At 29.6% G+C, this 18,723-nt stretch overlaps 2 protein-coding genes across 2 annotated transcripts; one reads left to right on the top strand and one right to left on the bottom strand.

Annotated features, from left to right (window-relative positions):
• Positions 1-485: 485 nt before the first annotated feature.
• On the bottom strand, positions 486-1,967 carry LOC18599241 (uncharacterized). The gene is made up of 4 exons (XM_007029125.3): positions 1,921-1,967; positions 1,376-1,601; positions 1,192-1,287; positions 486-1,112 (listed from the first exon to the last, which is right to left on the bottom strand). Exons 1-4 carry the CDS (start codon positions 1,965-1,967, stop codon positions 879-881), a joined length of 603 nt encoding a protein of 200 aa, XP_007029187.2. The 3' UTR covers positions 486-878.
• Positions 1,968-10,515: 8,548 nt separating this feature from the next.
• On the top strand, positions 10,516-12,701 carry LOC18599240 (5-amino-6-(5-phospho-D-ribitylamino)uracil phosphatase, chloroplastic-like). Its single transcript, XM_007029124.3, has 2 exons — positions 10,516-10,704; positions 11,161-12,701. Exon 2 carries the CDS (start codon positions 11,356-11,358, stop codon positions 12,502-12,504), a length of 1,149 nt encoding a protein of 382 aa, XP_007029186.3. The 5' UTR covers positions 10,516-10,704; positions 11,161-11,355; the 3' UTR covers positions 12,505-12,701.
• Positions 12,702-18,723: the final 6,022 nt, after the last annotated feature.

Raw genomic sequence — 18,723 nt, 5'->3', positions numbered from 1 at the left:
TAATGAAATGTTGCTTTTAATCACTGAATAAATAAATCTTTTTTTGTATAGATATATTTGACATTGTATAACAACCCGTCAATTTCTTACGTCCACATAATGTTTAAACTATTTTTATAATCAAATAAAATTTTATTTTTATTATATTTAATTAAATTTATGTATTTTTATTTTAGATTTAGATTTTATCATTTGTTATTTTATATTCACTTGACTTTAAAGTGTATAATGAAAATATCACATAATCATATCATCATATTATATTAATATATCATATTATTATTCATTATAATATGTCATCATAGTACGTGAATATCACGTAACATCAAAATGACAACGTAATGTTTTGACTACTAACATGTGGTCAACTATCGATTATAAAAATTTGTTTGACTTAAAATAAAAATATAAAAATTTAATTTAATCTAATAAAACAATAATAATTTATTTAAATTTTTTTTAATAATTTAATATTTTTTAAGATATTATATCAATTTTTTTATACAACATAGAAGAAAGGTCTCATTTCTTTCTATATCTAATACATCTAAAAGTTCATTGGGGTAACCTATATAAGGAAAGTCAATCTTTTCCCATTTCATTAATCAACATTCCATTCTTAGGATGTTCTAGGAGTTGGCACTTCTAATTCAAGCATGGCCACTTGACGTATACCTTTAACGACATACATGAAACAACATTATACTTTATTATTAATTTATATTTTATATATATATATATATACACTTCTCATTCTGCAACACAATCGGACCACCAAGTACCACCATCATAAGGACTACCCTTTTTAATCAATACCAGATGCCCCTCGACATAAACTTAAGTAGGTCATCTCATAAAGTAGTGCTATATATGTCTGGCTATGGGAGAATAGTGAACTGAATGTGATCAGCAAGAAGCTCGCCCCGTAGAATCATCATAAAGTGCAGCTTATTTTCCTCCTCCATTTGGGCAACTAGTGCTTTAAACTCTTCCACTGTTGCTTCTCCTTCCAGCAGCAAACGACTTCCGCAGTCCATTTGGGTTCTCATGTGCGACACAAACGCTTCCATCTCCTTCACTTGAGCTTTCATTTTCTTCTTCCTCTCTCTTTTCTGTTTCAATAATCCAATTGTTTTATTAGAAAAACAGCCGCCCCAAAACCCCAAGATTAACAGATGAATTTATCCAAACCTGAACGATTGCCTCAAGGGAGGACTTCTTACGGCTTCTCCCAACAGACCTGGTGCAGCACCAGGTTTTTCTTCCCATCGGACCTCTTTTCTTCTTCTAAGCAAAAGTGTACAAGACAACAATGATTAATATGAATGCTGCATGCAGGAAGAACTGATTAAAATAGTAGTAGCTAATTAACTACCTCTTGTTTGGTGTTGTGGGCTGATATTGTTGAACGCCTTTTTGCAGCTATAAATGATACTGACTTCCTCTTGCTCTTGTGTAGCGCCATAGCAGAGGCAGACTCTACTTTTGACATCCTTTTCTTCTGCCTGCAAACCCAGAAATCTTGCAGGCGTCGAGAGTATTGGAAAAGTGGAAGGCTACTTGGAATTTTGATGCGTATATTTGTTGTCTGTCTCCTTGCGCTGCCACGACTCACCAATCCTATTTAAAAGCATCGAAAACAAAAAGCTTGAAAGCGGGGCTTTCCGATCTTGGAAGATGGGACCCACGAGAAGCAAATCAAGAGGTTCGTTTCCACGTAAGAGGACCCGCTTACAACTCTCTGTGGAGTGTAGGGATTTCACTTTTGGGATCATTAGAATAAACGAAAATGGTCGGCGATTGGGATCAAGGGGATCGCGCGATATCGTCTCTTAAAGGCAATTTAAATAAACTGGATCGCTCGTTTCTCGTTCGTTTATAACCTGCCGGTCATAGTTGCCAATTCACAGCTTGGAATACCAGTTTGTGTATTTGTCTCTTGCTTCGGCGTGGAGCTGTGGACTCATCTCACCTCACTCCACGCTCCTTAACCCATCAATCATAATCTCCTTCTAGCATTGGATTCCTTTAGGTTTTTTTTTTTTAAAAAAAGGTTATTAAACAAAAGGCAAATGACCATAAATTCAAAGCAAACAAATACGAATCAATAAAAAATATAATATTAAAACGGTTTCAGACACATTTTGCGGATCGTCTTGGGTGTCTACGTGGCGTTTTCGTGGAGTTTGCGTGACTAAGTAGTAAATCTTATGCTGACTTAATGCGTGGCGCACTGAGGGAATAAAACTAATAACCCTTATACATTAAAAAGATAATTTAATGTTCTCTCTTTTCTCTTTTGAGATTTTTTTAAATGATATCTTTTTTTATAAACCTCTAATATTATTATTTTCATATTATAAATTTACTTTCATATACAAACATTGAACATCTATATTATAAATTTATTCCAAATTTAATATAAAATTAAAATTTTTGATTTAATGAGAAATAAAGAAAAAAGGACCAAGAGAGTAACTTTTATGGATATATATATATATATATATATATAATAACAAATTAAACACTTTTACCTTTAAAAATCACCAAATGTATTTCGACAAAACTAATTGAAATGATCACTTCCTAGAAAAATTAAAAATAAAATCCTGTTCTTTAATTTTTAATTCTTTTCAATTTAAATGAACATTGATTTTTTTATGATTAAATATTTGAAAACTCTTATATTTGTTTTTAAGAGTTTTTAAATTATCAAATCTATTCACCAACAAAGTGGCAACATGTAATTTGTTGCCTCACAGCACCTAGAATATATATATATATATATATATATATATATATATATATATATATGATAGTTCTTGATATGTAAGCTTTGATTCATATTTAATGAATAAAAATCTTTGATATTTGTTTTTGTGAGAAGTTGAATATTTGATTAAGCATCACTTCAATGAATTTTTACAAAAATTACCATCTTGCCATAGAATCATAACAGTAACGATATGGGATCATGCATCTAACTATACAGCTCCGTGCCAAAACCAACCCCTCTGCCCACAGTTGGAATTGTCTTGTAATAAATGAAAACAATTAAAATGTCAATATCAGAATTGTTTAGATAGACGACAAAGTATCAGAATTGTTTATCAAATTAAGCACAAAGATTGGGCAATCAGAACATTTTCCATTAGGAATTGGATTTCCATATTAGTTCTTATTACACCCCTAATTGTCCTCCTCTAGTGACTAATTAGTTTTAAAGTCTCTTCTCTTCTTATCAGTTCTTACACACAAACAAAAAAACAGTTAACTTCTCCTTGTGCACATTGTTTTCATCATTAAACAAACCCTGCATTCCTGCATTCAAGATTATTAATCATCAATCTCAAAGAGAGTCCCTGATCTTAAGATGCCACAAAGTTATCCATTACAGAAGGAAGAAGACAGGGTGACTTGCTGCAATGGCTACGCGAACTGTGTTACCTCTTCTGAATCCTTTCTATTTATATGTTGTCCCCATTGACAAATATCTTTACCAGCAAAGTTCACTACAAATACTACAATTACATGCGATCCTATCACTCTGTATAATACAATGCATTAACAACTATTGAATATACATTCTCATCATGCTAATACCAAATGAAAAGAACTATGTACTTAAAAAACTGAAGGACCTTTTTTTTTTTGTTGAACTATGTAATTAATTTTTGTACTTTATAAAAAATATGCATTAGTTTTTTACGATAATTTGTGTAAATTAAATCATTATATTTTTTCAATTTGTTAATTTAGTATAAATTTTAACGTTGTTAAATTTTTATCATTAAATATGTTGACGTGACATTTTGATCAAATTGATATAACATTGATTAAATTGATAAAAAATTTATGATAACGTAAAGAAAATGTTAAGGTGACACTTGTTAACATAGTGAAAATGCTGAATCGAATCTTCAATGGATAAATGCTAATTCAAAACAAACATGATACAACACCAGTTGCATCTTAAAAAAGAGAGCATAAAATCTTTTTACTAATCAGTTTAATTTTCCATGGATAAATGCTTATACAAAACCAAACATGATTTAAAATCAGTTGAATCTTTAAAAAGATAACCCATTAACTCTTTAATACATTTGTTCTCTTAACTTTTTTTGTTAGTCTCGATTAATTTAGGATTGGAGTATTTTGACTTAAAATTTGAGAGTTTTGTCCGTTGATAGTCACATCAACAAGTGTCACATCAACATAAATTTGTTATCACTCCAATCAATGTCATGTAAATAATGATTATGTCATGTTAATACATAGTCATATTGATAAGAAAATATTATATTAATTTAATCAAAACATCACATTAATATACTTAATGATAAAAATTTAATGTTGGTAGGATTTAAACTGAAATTAATAAATTAAAAAATATATAAAAATTCAATTTATACAAATTATTACATAAAAACTAAATTCATATTTTTTTATAAAGTACAAGAATTACATAATTTATTTATATATTTTGCTATAATAAGTGGAACTCTTAAAGAGTCTACGAAGTATGAAAAAGTGGAACTCTAAAACTTTTTTCCTTAAGGGTACGTTTAGTTGGCGGAATAGATAAGAATGAAATAGAATAGTTATTTTGCGGGAATAGAATAAGGTAAGAATAAAATAGAATAGTTATTTTGCGGGAATAGAATGAGATGAAAATAAAATAGAATAGTTATTATTTAGTTTGGTACAACAAATGGAATAGGATATAAATAATTATTATAACTTATTGTAGTATTTAGTTGGTAACAATAATTTTCGAATAAGAAAAAAATAGAAAATAAAAAGATAAAAACACCGTTTATTATTCATATAACTATTTATTTTTATTAGATTTTTTAAATATTAATAATCTAGAATTTAATTAAAATATTAAAAATTAAAAATTTAAAAATTAATATTTTATTTATAATTTAATCATTAATATTTTAAAATATTATTATGATTAATTTTTATTTTATTTTATTTTTAAAAAAAATATTAATTGATAAGTTATTTAAAATATTAATAATTGATAATTTAAATATTAATATTTTATTTATAATTTAATCATTAATATTTTTAAATATTAATATTTAATTTAATAGTTGATATTTAAAATATTAATAATTTATTTAATTTAAATATTATTATGATTAATTATTTTATTTTATTTTATTTTTTAAATATTAATAATTGATAATTTATTGAAAATATTAATAATTGACCATTTAAATATTAATATTTTATTTATAATTTAGTCATTAATATTTTAAACTATTAATTTTTTATTTAATTTAAATATTATTATGATCAATTATTTTATTTTATTTTTTAAAAAGTTTAATAATTGATTATTTATTTAAAATATTAATAATAAATAATTTAAATATTAATATTTTATTTATAATTTAATTTTTAATATTTTAAAATATTAATATTTTATTTAATTTAAATATTATTATCATTAATTTTTTATTTTATTTGTTAAATATTAATAATTAGTAATTTATTTAAAATATCAATAATTGATGATTTTATTATTAATATTTTATATATAATTTAAATGATATTATGCTTATTTATTTTTAATTTAGTTTGTTTTTAAATAAAAATAATTTATAATTTATTTTATTAATAATTGATAATTTAATTATTAATATTTTGTTTATAATTTAATTTTAATATTTAAACTATTAATATTTTATTTATAATTTAATATTAATATTTTAAAATATTAATATTTTATTAAAAATTAGAATCAAGGGAGAGAAGGAGAGAGAGAAAAATAATATTTTACATAAATAAAGTTGTAATTTTTTAAACTTGTAAAGGGTATTTTGATCTTTATTTTTTTTTGAATTTATTCCTCAATTATGGAATAACTAATATCATGAGAGAATGCGGTATTAACTATTCTTTAATTTTAGAGGATTTTGAAGAATAATCATTTATATGGAATGGCTATTCCTTAGACTATTTATCAATCAAATAGAGGAACTAAAATTCTTTGAAAATAAAAAAGTAATGGCTTAGCTATTTTTCCAACCAAACATGCTATAAAATTTTGTTCGACTCGTGTTAATAAATAATAAGCTAAAGTTTTAATTCACCAAATCTCATTAAAACTTTTCAATATCATCTACTTGCATAACTGAGATTAAAATGCTCTGCTTATTTATTTATTTATTTATTTATTTTTTGAAGTACTTGGTGTCACACTTTGAGAGATGACATGTTTACCAAAATTGGGCCCAACTTGTGGGCTGGGACAGATAGTATAGTCTTGGAACATCTTTACTTGCAATGCATGTCGTAAAAAAAAAATAATATTACATGTCATAAAAAACTTGAGTTATGAATAATTATTAATTATATTTGAATGTTTAATTTATTGATTAATGTATAATTTTTTATTTAAAGAGTAAAATTTGATTTTTTTTAAATTTTAAAAAATAATTCAAAAAAATTACCAATTGTCATTTTAATTAGATATGACCCAATAAAGCTTTAAATTCAATTTAACTCTCAAAATTCTTATGGCCTTCTTTGTGTGTAAGATGTAAAAATAAATTAAAAAAATAAAAGAACACCTTGAATTGAAGTTAGTAATTATGTCGACAATCTTAAATGGATAAAACACTGTTCAAAATATGTGGACGGGCGACGAGGCTTTAGAATAATCTTTTATGGAGAAACACATGTTAGAAATAAAATGGTCCACCGATACGACGTAGCACAAATACTTACAAGGCAATGTGGACTCCACTTTGAGTCGTCGATATTCTTCTACGGCCTTCACCGTCCGAGCCCCAAACTCATTATAAATTATAAACCACACACCTCTGACCAACCCCGAAATAATAGTTACCAAAAAATCTTCTTCTTCCGCAACAACACCAACACACACACAACAAAAAAAAAAAAAAAAAAGAAAACGAAAAGGAGATTCACATATTTTTCTTAGAAGAAGTACATTATTAGAAAAATGCTTCACTGGAGGTAAGCTCATAGTGAAATTTACTGCTTACTGCAAATATTGAATGATTAGTTTTATATCCACCAGTAATCTCACATCTACCTCACCCTGCCCAACTATTTTTTTTTTTCTGTTGGTGAATGCATAAGGGGTTAGGGTTGTTTTGTGGTGAACAAGCTTAAAAATGAATGTCTACCTTAAAAATGCACAAACTAAAAGCAAACATACACAAAAAATTAATAAACAAAGTAGTTCAAAGTTAATATTTAATTATCTAACAACACAATGACAAACCATTGTCACTATCCCTTAAACTAGATTTGGTTACTTAAAGAACCAATTAATATGGTGTCGTTTCCCAAACTAAAAACTGTTCTTCCACACTCTCAGTATTACCAACATTATTGCAATGCATGCTCAAAAAGGAAAAACTCCAATGCTGAAAATAGCTATTATCCCATGACAAATATAACCGTAATCATGCTGGGAAGTGAGGAGTGAGGACTTACAGAGATAACAGAAGTCGAGAAGCTTTATAGCCAGGAAGGGGAAGTAAAACGAGATAGGACTTAGGCGGGGGATTTGGGGATTTGGTGGTTAGGACTTAGGCGATTGCTGATTGTCGATTTAGGGAATTTTTGTCCAAAAGTCGAGCGACAATGCAGAACAGATGGCTCGAGCAGTCAGGCGGCGGGGTATTTGGGGATTTACCGATTTGGGGAATTTTTGTCCAAAAGTCGAGTGACGGTGCAGAACAGATGGCTCGGGCAATCGGGCGGTGGGGGATTTGGGGATTTGTCAATTTGGGGTTACTGGGTTAGCCGATTAGGGAGTTAACCAGTTAGGGTCTTGGGTGGTTGGGCCTCTTAGGTCTTACTTGGCTAATTACCCATAATTAATTTTTTTGGCCCGTCGGGCTGGCTCGTCCCCTAATCAAACGGGCTAGCCCATTTAGGCCCGGTTATAATATGAGCCTAAAATATTGAGACCCAACTCACCCCATATTTAATAAAAAATGAGCCGACTCAATGGGCCAAGCCCATATCGACACCTCTAATGACACAACACCAATTGCATCTAATAAGAGAGCATAAAATCTCTTTACTAATCAGTTGAATTTTCCATGGATAAATGCTTGTTCAAAACCAAACATGATTTAAAATCAGTTGAATCTTTAAAAAGATAACCCATTAACTCTTTAATACATTTGTTCTCTTAACTTTTTTTGTTAGTCTCAATTAATTTAGGATTGGAGTATTTTGACTTAAAATTTGAGAGTTTTGTCCATTAATAGCCACATCAACAATTATCACATCAACAAATGTCACATCAACATAAATTTATTATCAATCCAATCAATGTCATGTAAATAATGATTATGTCATGTTAATACATAGTCATATTAAAATATTATATTAATTTAATCAAAACATCACATTAATATACTTAATGATAAAAATTTAATATTGGTAAGATTTGAATTGAAATTAATAAATTAAAAAATATATAGAAATTCAATTTATACAAATTATTATATAAAAACTAAATTCATATTTTTTTATAAAGTACAAGAATTACATAATTTATTTATTTATTTTGCTATAACAAGTGGAACTTTTAAAGAGTCTATGAACAAGTGGAACTCTACAACTTTTTTCTTAAGGGTACATTTGGTTGGCGGAATAGATAAAAATGAAATAAAATAGTTATTATGTGATAATAGAATGAAGTGAGAATATAATAGAATAGTTATTACTTAGTTTGGTACGACAAATGGAATATGACAAGAATAATTATTATAACTTATTGTGGTGTTTGGTTAGTAACAATAATTTTGGAATAAAAAAGGAATAGAAAATAAAAAAATAAAAATACCATTTATTATTTATATGACTATTTATTGTTATTAGATTTTTTAAATATTAATAATCTAAAATTTAATTAATATATTAAAAATTAATAATTTAAATACTAGTATTTTATTTATAATTTAATCATTAATATTTTGAAATATTAATATTTTATTTAATTTAAATATTATTATGATTAATTATTTTATTTTATTTTATTTTTAAATTTTAATAATTGATTATTTATTTAAAATATTAATAATACATAATTTAAATATTAATATTTTATTTATAATTTAATCATTAATATTTTAAAATATTAATATTTTATTTTATTTAAATATTATTATCATTAATTTTTTATTTTATTTTTTAAATATTACTAATTGGTAATTTATTTAAAATATCAATAATTGATGATTTAATTATTAATATTTTATATATAATTTAAATGATATTATGCTTATTTATTTTTAATTTATTTTGTTTTTAAATAGGAATAATTTATAATTTATTTTATTAATAATTGATAATTTAATTATTAATATCTTATTTATAATTTAATATTAATATTTTAAAATATTAATATTTTATTAAAAGTTAGAATCAAAAGAGAGGAGAGAGAGAAAATAATATTTTATACAAATAAAGTTATAATTTTGTAAACTTGTAAGGGGTATTTTGGTCTTTATAATATTTTTAAGTTTATTTCTCAATTATGGAATAACTAATACCATGGAAAAGGGTAGTATTAGCTATTCCTTAATTTTGGAGGATTTTGAAGAATAATCATTCATATGAAATGACTATTCCTTAGATTAATTTTCAATCAAATAAAAGAATTAAAATTCTCTAAGAATAAAAGGGAAATGGCTTAACCATTCCTCCAACCAAACATACTATAAAAGTTTGTTTGACTCGTGTTAATAAATAATAAGTCAAAGTTTTAATTCACCGAATCTCATTAAAACTTTTCAAAATCATCTACTCGCATAACTGAAATTAAAATGCTTCGCTTATTTATTTATTTATTTTTTGAAGTACTTGGTGTCACACTTTGAGAGATGACATGTTTATCAAAATTGGGCCAAACTTGTGGGCTGGGACAAATAGTATAGTCTTGGAACATCTTTACCTGCAATGCATGTTGTCAAAAAAAAAAATATTACATGTCATAAAAAACTTGAGTTATGAATAATTATTAATTATATTTGAATGTTTAATTTATTGATTAATATATAATTTTTTATTTAAAGAGTAAAATTTAAATTTTTTTTAAATTTTAAAAAATAATTCAAAAAAAATTATCAATTATCGTTTTAATTAGATACGACCCAATAAAGCTTTAAATTCAAAATAACTCTCAAAATTCTTATGGCCTTCTTTGTGTGTAAGATGTAAAAATAAATTAAAAAAAATAAAAGAACAGTTTGAATTGAAGCTAGTAATTACGTCGATAATCTTAAATGGACAAAACACTGTTCAAAATATGTGGGCGGGCGGCGGGGCTTTAGAATAATCTTTTATTGTGAAACACATGTTCGAAATAAAATGGTCCACCGATACGACGTAGCACAGATACTTACAAGGCAATGTGGACTCCACTTTGAGTCGTCAACATTCTTCTACGGCTTCCACCGGCCGAGCCCCAAACTCGTTATAAATTATAAACCACACACCTCTGACCAACCCCGAAATTATAATTACCAAAAAATCTTCTTCTTCCGCAACAACACCAACACACGCACAACAAAAAAAAAAAAGAAAAAGAAAAAGAAAAAGAAAAGGAGATTCACATATTATTCTTAGAAGAAGAATCTAGGCTCTCCCTGATCCGTAACAGCCGTCGAATGTTTCCATCCACGGCTGTTTCCTTCCCAGGTTCTTCAACTTCTTCTTTTACTTGTATTTCTATGCTTTTAATATCATGTTTTCTTCTATATTTAGTGGTGTTAGTAACTGAATCTTTTTCTTTCTTCTTCTTTTTTTTTTTTTATAATTGGTGGGTGTTTTCTGGATTTATTTTGTTATGTTTCAATATCTTTTGCTCTTTATTGAATTTTATGGTTGTGTATCTAGTTAATTTGGGGGGCTTTTTGATTGTTTGGGTTAATGGGTAATTTTTAGTTTGCTTTTCAGGGATGTTTTTATGGTGGTTTTCTGACTACTAAAGTTGGGATTCTCAATTTGAGCACGTTGTTTCAAATACTCACCTTTTTCTTGTCATAGAGAATTATGTTAGAACCATTCTCTTTATGCAGCTTTAAACAATCATTTTAGGATTTTCTTTGTGCAGCGTTCTAACAATAGCTTCGTCTTTTGGCTTAATTGTTTTAGGTTGTATTTGGATGCTGATGGCAGAATTGGGTATGTCTTGAGCAAAGTTTAACTCTTGGTTCTCAATCACCGGTTGAATAGTTTCTGTCCATATTGGGTTGGGTTGTATTATTTCACTTCTGCAAAGAATCGTAAATAAAAGTCTATTGTGATAGAATCTTGCTTGGGGGTGTAGATATTATCGCTTTGGTAAACATGGTGCTGGTGGAGTCAATTGCGACAACATCTCTTCTTGGGCACCGACCATTGTGTGGAATCATTTCCATTAAGGATGTCTCCTGCAAACAGAAATCTTCGAGTTACTGCCGGTTTCCATCCTCAGAATTTATTGGTAAAAGGATTGTTGAGTCTCCTTTGCCAAGATTGATAGTTGGAAGGTTAATTAATTTGCCAATTAAGGCTCTTGCAATGGAGCTGACAAAAGAGGTTCATGCATATAGAGATGAAGAAAGAACACCAAGGAATTGGAATTATCAGATTGATACTAGCATAGGTCAAAAGCCTTGCTCATGGCCACCAGAGAACAGAGCTGATAATGCTTCGTTACACAACCCCTTGCTTCGACAAGAAAGGATGGGTTGTGGCTGGTTAGGTGCTTTATTTGAATGGGAAGGAGTTATAATTGAAGATAATCCTCAGCTTGAGAAGCAAGCCTGGCTGGCTCTTGCTGAAGAAGAAGGAAAATCTCCTCCCCCTGCCTTTATCCTTAGAAGAATAGAAGGGATGAAAAATGAGCAAGCAATTTCTGAAGTTTTGTGCTGGTCAAGAGACCCAGCACAATTGAGAAGAATGGCTGCAAGGAAGGAAGAAATTTACCAAGCTTTGCAAGGAGGGATATATAGATTACGTAATGGTTCCCAAGAGTTGGTAAATGCCCTGACACGTTACAAGATACCAATGGCATTGGTTTCTACCCGACCAAGAAAAGTTATTGAGACTGCAATTCGAGCCACTGGGATTGAAGGGTTCTTCAGTGTCATTGTAACAGCAGAGGATGTTCACCGGGGGAAACCAGATCCAGAAATGTTTGTTTATGCCGCTCAGCTCCTGAAATTTATACCTGAGCGCTGCATTGTGTTTGGGAACTCTAACCAGACAGTTGAAGCTGCCCATGATGCGCGGATGAAGTGTGTAGCTGTTGCTAGCAAGCATCCAGTGTATGAGCTTGGGGCTGCAGACTTGGTGGTAAGCCGTTTAAATAAGCTTTCAATTGTTGATCTGAAGAACCTTGCTGATATAGAGTCAGCTGAATTTGGATCTGGAGAGCCTGAGTTGGAGTTGGAGATGGAAGAAGAAGAGTATGGCCCATCCACCTCACTAGCAGTAGATGATATTTTCTGGTAACCCCAAAGAAATGTAAATTCATATGATTCTTGATGATAACGGTTCATAGTGGCCCTGATGTGTATAACAGAAGAAAGATGCAGAAAGAAAAAAAATAAATGTAGAAAAATTACAAAGGTGGTCTGCATTGGACTGCTATAACATTGCAATGTATGTATTAGTTGTGTAATATATATGCTTTAAAATTTCACTGTTTTTTTCCGTGATTCATTTCTATTTATCATTAAGAAACAATTGCTGGCTTCAAACTCTTCTGCATTTGCCATTTGGTGATTTTGGCGTTTGATTGGAAACAATTGTTTATCTATCAGGATATTATACGTGTTGTTTTGGATTTTTAATTTTGGGTTCAACACTTGCTTACAATCTGCAGGATGCATTTTTTCACTTAAAATGCCATCCAATCTCTAATATCTTATTATGATCCAGACATCATTATGAAGTTTCCTCTTTCTGTGAAGACAATGAATTTTATTTGGCTGTTAGTGTTGGCTTTATTTCTTTCTTTCATTCTTTCAATTTGAATGGACTTTTCACCTATAATTGAGGAGGTTTGTGTGGTATTTGACAAGTGATTAATGTGAAGCTCCTGTTGCATTTAGGACGTGGGACTTTAGTTGCATTTAGGTTACAAGGGAAGAGTTGGTCTCCCTCCATTAACAGTATAATTGCTGAAGAACTGGGAATAATAAATTGAACTGCGGTATAAGTTGTGTTCTGCTTTTGGCCTCTCCATCCTTGTCAGTATACTTTTGAATTATTAATCTGTAATATTTATTCAATATTGTTCATATGTTGGTTCTGGTGTTCTCCGCATCAAGTAAGCTCATTGAATTACGAAGAGGAAGGTGTTTTGCACAAGCTTGCATTAAAGGTTCCTTGTGTTGGAACAATTCAATTCATTCTCCATAGGATGGAGTCATAGTACTACATTTGGTACTCAAAACAAAGAGGAAGAAATAGTATTTGAGAAATGGTGTGCAACTTGCTGAAATTGGCACTAAGGCAGAGAGTTAATAAGGTGTTGTTTTGTATTGAAGGTTGATGCTGTCGTTTTAAGCTTGGTCTACGGTTGTTTTCGTCTCGAGTTATATTTACTCAGTCTCTTATTTACTTTACTCTTGTTACCATTACAATTTACTATTTTTCCCAAATGTTAGGGATTTCATTGCCTTTTTTCTTTCAAATTAAGTCGTTATACTTGGTGGCTTAGTGTCTGTTATGTGTCAAGGTATTTATCACAAATCCCTATGCTCCTAGAATGTAGGATATCAGCTCAGGTATGTGTGTACAGTTGGTTCTTGTGAATATGGTTATCCTCCATTGTATATATTCCTCTGTTACCTAATGAAAAGGAGCTTTTTCTCTTCCAGATAATTTTTCCTCTGTTCTTTGTTCATTGAGACCTTGCTTATCTTCATTTTTCTTTTTGAATTTACTTAGTTTCCAACATGGTACCAGAGTTGCACAACGAGTCTTAAGGGATTGCTTCCTTTACTTTTGTTCTTAAAAAATCTTGCTACTTGATCACCCTTTTGAGTTTATTCCTTTTCCATGGCTACTGGATTCAACACATCAACTCCACTCGTCTTTGCTGGTGAAAACTATGCCATCTGGTCTATGAAAATGAAATCTTACCTCAAAACTTACTGTCTTTGGGTGATAATGGAGATTGGAGAGGGCCTCGTCCAAAAGCATGCCAACCCTATCCTTGTTCAAATTTGACAGTTTGAAAAAGACAAAGCTAAGAGGTACCAAGCTCTGTCCTATTTACAATATGCTGTTTCTAATGAGATTTTTGCTAGGATTATGCATCTAGATAGTCCTAAAGAGGTTTGTGATCACTTAAAAGGATGAATTCTTTGGTAGTGATAAGACTAGATAGATTCAGTGCTTAAATTTGTTTAGACAATTTGAGATGCTTAGAATGGAAGATGATGAAACCATTAGGGAGTTTTTTACAAAAATGATGACCTTAGTGAATCAACTGAGACTGTTAGGAAAGGTTATGATAGAGGAAAGACTAGTGCAGAAGATGCTTGTGAGTCTTCCATAGAAATATGAGTCCAAGATTTCTTCATTAGAAGATTTCAAGGGTATTGGACAGCTTACTCTAAAAGAGCTGGTGAATGCTCTAGAGGGCCCTGAACAAAGAAGAGCATTTAGGCTGAAAAATATGGTTGACAGTGCTTTGGTTGCTCAAACTAGGAACCTTAAAGTTAGTAGTAACAGCACAAAGAAGGATAAGGATAAGAAAGTGGTAGATGGTAAATCTGGTAAACAAAAGTAGAAGTATCAACCTTGCCCTCACTGTAAGAAAACCACACATTTTGCAAAATTTTGTTGGTACAGAACCAATGTAAAATGTAGGGTCTATAACTAACTTGGTCATGTTGAAAAGGTGTGTAAAAACAAAGGTTATAACTCTAATGAGAAGGCTGCAATAGTTGCGCAAGTTGAGGAATTTGATGAAGTCTTATTCATGGCTCGAGAAGTAGGTGAATCTGTCAGGAAGAATTTATGGTTGATTGACAGTGCTTGCTTAAATCACTTAACAGGTGATGAGAGTCACTTTACTGCACTAGATAGGAGTTATGGGTCTAGAATAGAGATTGGTAATGGAGCATTTTTGAAGATACTTGGTATAGGGACTATTATTGTTGAAACTCAATCAAGTAACAAGTATATCTCAAATGTCTTTTTTGTTCCCGAGGCTAAACAAAATTTGCTCAGTGTTGGACAACTTATTAAGAGTCATTATGCTCTCCTATTCAAAGACAGGAGCTACACTATATTCGATCCTAAGGGAGAGGAAGTATTAACAATTGAAATGAGAAACAAATGCTTTCCAATTGACTGGAAGCATGCTGAGCATAAAGCTTATTTTCATGTTGTTTATGAATCAGAACTGTGGCATAGATTATATTTGTATTCATCAAAGCAAATATGCATCTAAGCTACTGAAGAAGTTTCAAATGGACAATTGTACATTGTTGAAACTCCAATTGCTTCAAACTGTAAATTGAGCAAAGAGGATGGGGCACCGAAAGTTGCAAGTTCAAATTACAGAAGCATCATTGGCAGCTTATTGTACTTAACAGCTTCAAGACTTGACCTGATGTATCTAGCAAGTTTACTTTCCAAATTTATGCGAAAACCTTCTCAGAATCATTATGTTGCTGCAAAAAGGGTTCTAAGATACTTAAAAGGAAATTGTGAACTATGGTCTTCTGTTTGAGAAGGAGAAAAGTGGTGCCTTGGTTGGTTACTGTGACAGTGACTGGGCTGGAAACTTAGATGATGCTAAGAGCACAAGCGGTTATTGCTTTTCATTTTGAAGTGTTATTTTCTCTTAGAACTCCAAGAAATAGGAGGTGGTAGCCCAATCCTCTGCTGAAGTTGAATATATTTCAACTGTAGTTGCTGCCAATCAAGCAATTTGGATTAAAATTTTTTTTGGAGATTTGAGATTCAAGCAGGAGGTAGGCACACCTTTAATGATTGAGAATCAATCAGCAATCCCCATTGCCAAAAATCCTATTCATCATGGCAGAACAAATTGCTGATATTTTCACTAGATGCTTGAACAAAGAGAAGCTTGAATATCTAAGGGTGTTATTAGGGGTCAGCAAGATGAACACCAAGGAGGTATGTTGAGAAATGATGTGCAACTTGCTGAAATTGGCACTAAGGCAGAGAGTCAATAAGGTGTCGTTTTGTATAAAAAGTTGATGCTATCGTTTTGGACTCAAGTTTTATTTACTCAGTGTCTTATTTACTTTACTATTTTTTCCAATTGTTAGGGATTTCATTGCTTTCTTTCTTTCAAATTAAGCCGTTATACTTGTGGCTTAGTGTCTGTTATGTGTCAAGCTATCCATCACAGATTCCTATGCTCCTAGAATGTAGGATATCAGCTCAGGCGTGTGTACAGTTGGTTCTTGTGAGTATGGTTATCCTCCATTGCATATACTCCTCTGTTACTTAATGAAAAGGAGCTTTTTCTCTTCCAGATAATTTTTCCTCTGTTGTTTGTTCGTTGAGACCTTGCTTATCTTCATTTTTCTTTCTAAACTTACCGAGTTTCCAACAATTTAGTATTAGACAAAACAAACCAAATGCTGAGACTTGACATCTCTGTATACCTTCTGCTTCCACTAATGGGTTATGGAATTCCAGTATTTGTTGGAAGCATGACTTTCCTTCCCTCCCACATCTTTTATCTCATAATTACTTTTTTTTTTTTTTTAATTTTTATAGTGCTATCTGACTACACTCGTCTAGTTCCATGGTTCAAGATTTGGCTATCAGAGTCAACAAATATGGTAATGGTATTTCTGAAACGCAAATGGGCGATGCCTTGCACACAACAAATGCGTGCTGATTAAGTGCTGGTTAGCTGAGAGAAATAGCATGAACAATTTGATCATGACTCATATTTGAACAAAAGAGATTTGTTGAAATCACATGTAAAGACCTCACTTAGAAGGTGATATATATATATAGATCTTACAAAATAATCTACCTTCTTGTTATTGTTCTTTATTGGTGTTACTCCGCTGAGTTTTTAGTCGGTTTATAAATGAGAATTCAAGACATAATACTTAAAAAAAGTTCTAAATTATATAAAAAAATTTAAACAAAATTTTATTCATCTATTACTTTTAATGAAATATCTATATTTTTATTGTAAATCAAATAGATATTAATAATTAATTAAATATTTTTAAAAAATTTATAATTTTATTATCATATTAGTATACTATGTTACTATCACGTAACTTAAAATAACGAATGACATTTTAATAAATAACATTTAATTAACTAAAAGTGTAATAGAGACTTTTTTTTTATGAATGAAAAATAATGGTAACAAATTTTTTTAAGCTTGAAATGACCCACAACATATTATAGACAAATTTGTCTATAATACTGAAAAATACTGTTATATGATATTAGTAACGTAACGTTATATTATAGACAAATTCACAAATACTGTTATATTAGTATACCATGTTAATATTACGTAACATAAAATAACAAATGACATTTTAATAAATAATAATTAATTAACTAAAAGAGTAATAAAAACTTTTTTTATGAATGAAAAATAATGGTAACAAATTTTTTTAAGCTTGAAATGACCCACAACATAACCTCTCGATAAAAGAAAAATATTTTCTTATTTTTCACATGCAAGTAAAAGTGACTCAATATTCAATCGACATTATCAGTAATGTCAAGGAAGTAGATGATACGCTCACTAGCAGGTGCCACATTAGATAATTGAGCAAGCTTGGGATTTTTTTTTTTTTTTTTTGTTAAAACACTCACCACGGCTCATATAACAGTATTTGTACTCGTCGTCGCCGCAACCCTAACTATCATGAATTTGTCTATAATAAGTCTCGTAACATGGGCGTGAGGTGGTCTACCATTGTCCCTACACCATAGCTATGCTAATATTCCGTGCAACAAAAACTTATTGGGATGAAGTAGAATTGTTGATTTTAAAAGTTTTTATACAAAATTTATTTGATTTAAAATAAAAATAAAAAATTTAATTTTATTATAATAAAAAATAAATATTTATTTAAAATTTTTTGAATGATTCAAAGATTTTATTAAATTTATTTAAGAAATGAGTAAAAGAGAAAATAAGAGGATAAATTTGAGTTTATAAGATAATGAAACTCTTTAAAAAACTATAACAAGGATAGTAAATACTTGACATACACTTGATGGGATAGAGTACTCAAAATATTTTTTAATTTCTTGTTTAAATTATAAAATTACAAGATTTAGTAATTTTAAATATTTTTAAATTTAAAAAAGATATATTTAAATCAATAAAATACCTTAATTTTTTAATTTTTAATCATAATATCACGTGGATTCATTAATATTTAAAATGAACAGTTCGTCTCAAAAAAATATCTTTAACTGTCCATATAAATCCCACCGTTAATGTATGTATTAATTTGATAACGTAATAATATTTTTTAAACAGTTTTACTCTTTATTAATTTTAAAAATTACTAAACTATATAAATTATAAAGTTTCATCTTTTACTGGTCGATCAAACCCAACTGGATTTAGATTCCCCAAGAGAGAGCCGATCTCACGATCCAAATCCAGATCCGACATTCTACAACTAGATCCAACTGTAAAGTCATCGAGGGGATAAGAATGGCACCAACCGACTTAAGAGAAAAAAA

The sequence above is a fragment of the Theobroma cacao genome, chromosome 5, assembly GCF_053813885.1.
Source record: "Theobroma cacao isolate CCN51 chromosome 5, ASM5381388v1, whole genome shotgun sequence".
Lineage (NCBI taxonomy): Eukaryota > Viridiplantae > Streptophyta > Magnoliopsida > Malvales > Malvaceae > Theobroma > Theobroma cacao.
Note: the sequence above shows the minus strand (reverse complement) of the source record. Positions and strands in the feature narration are given on the sequence as shown.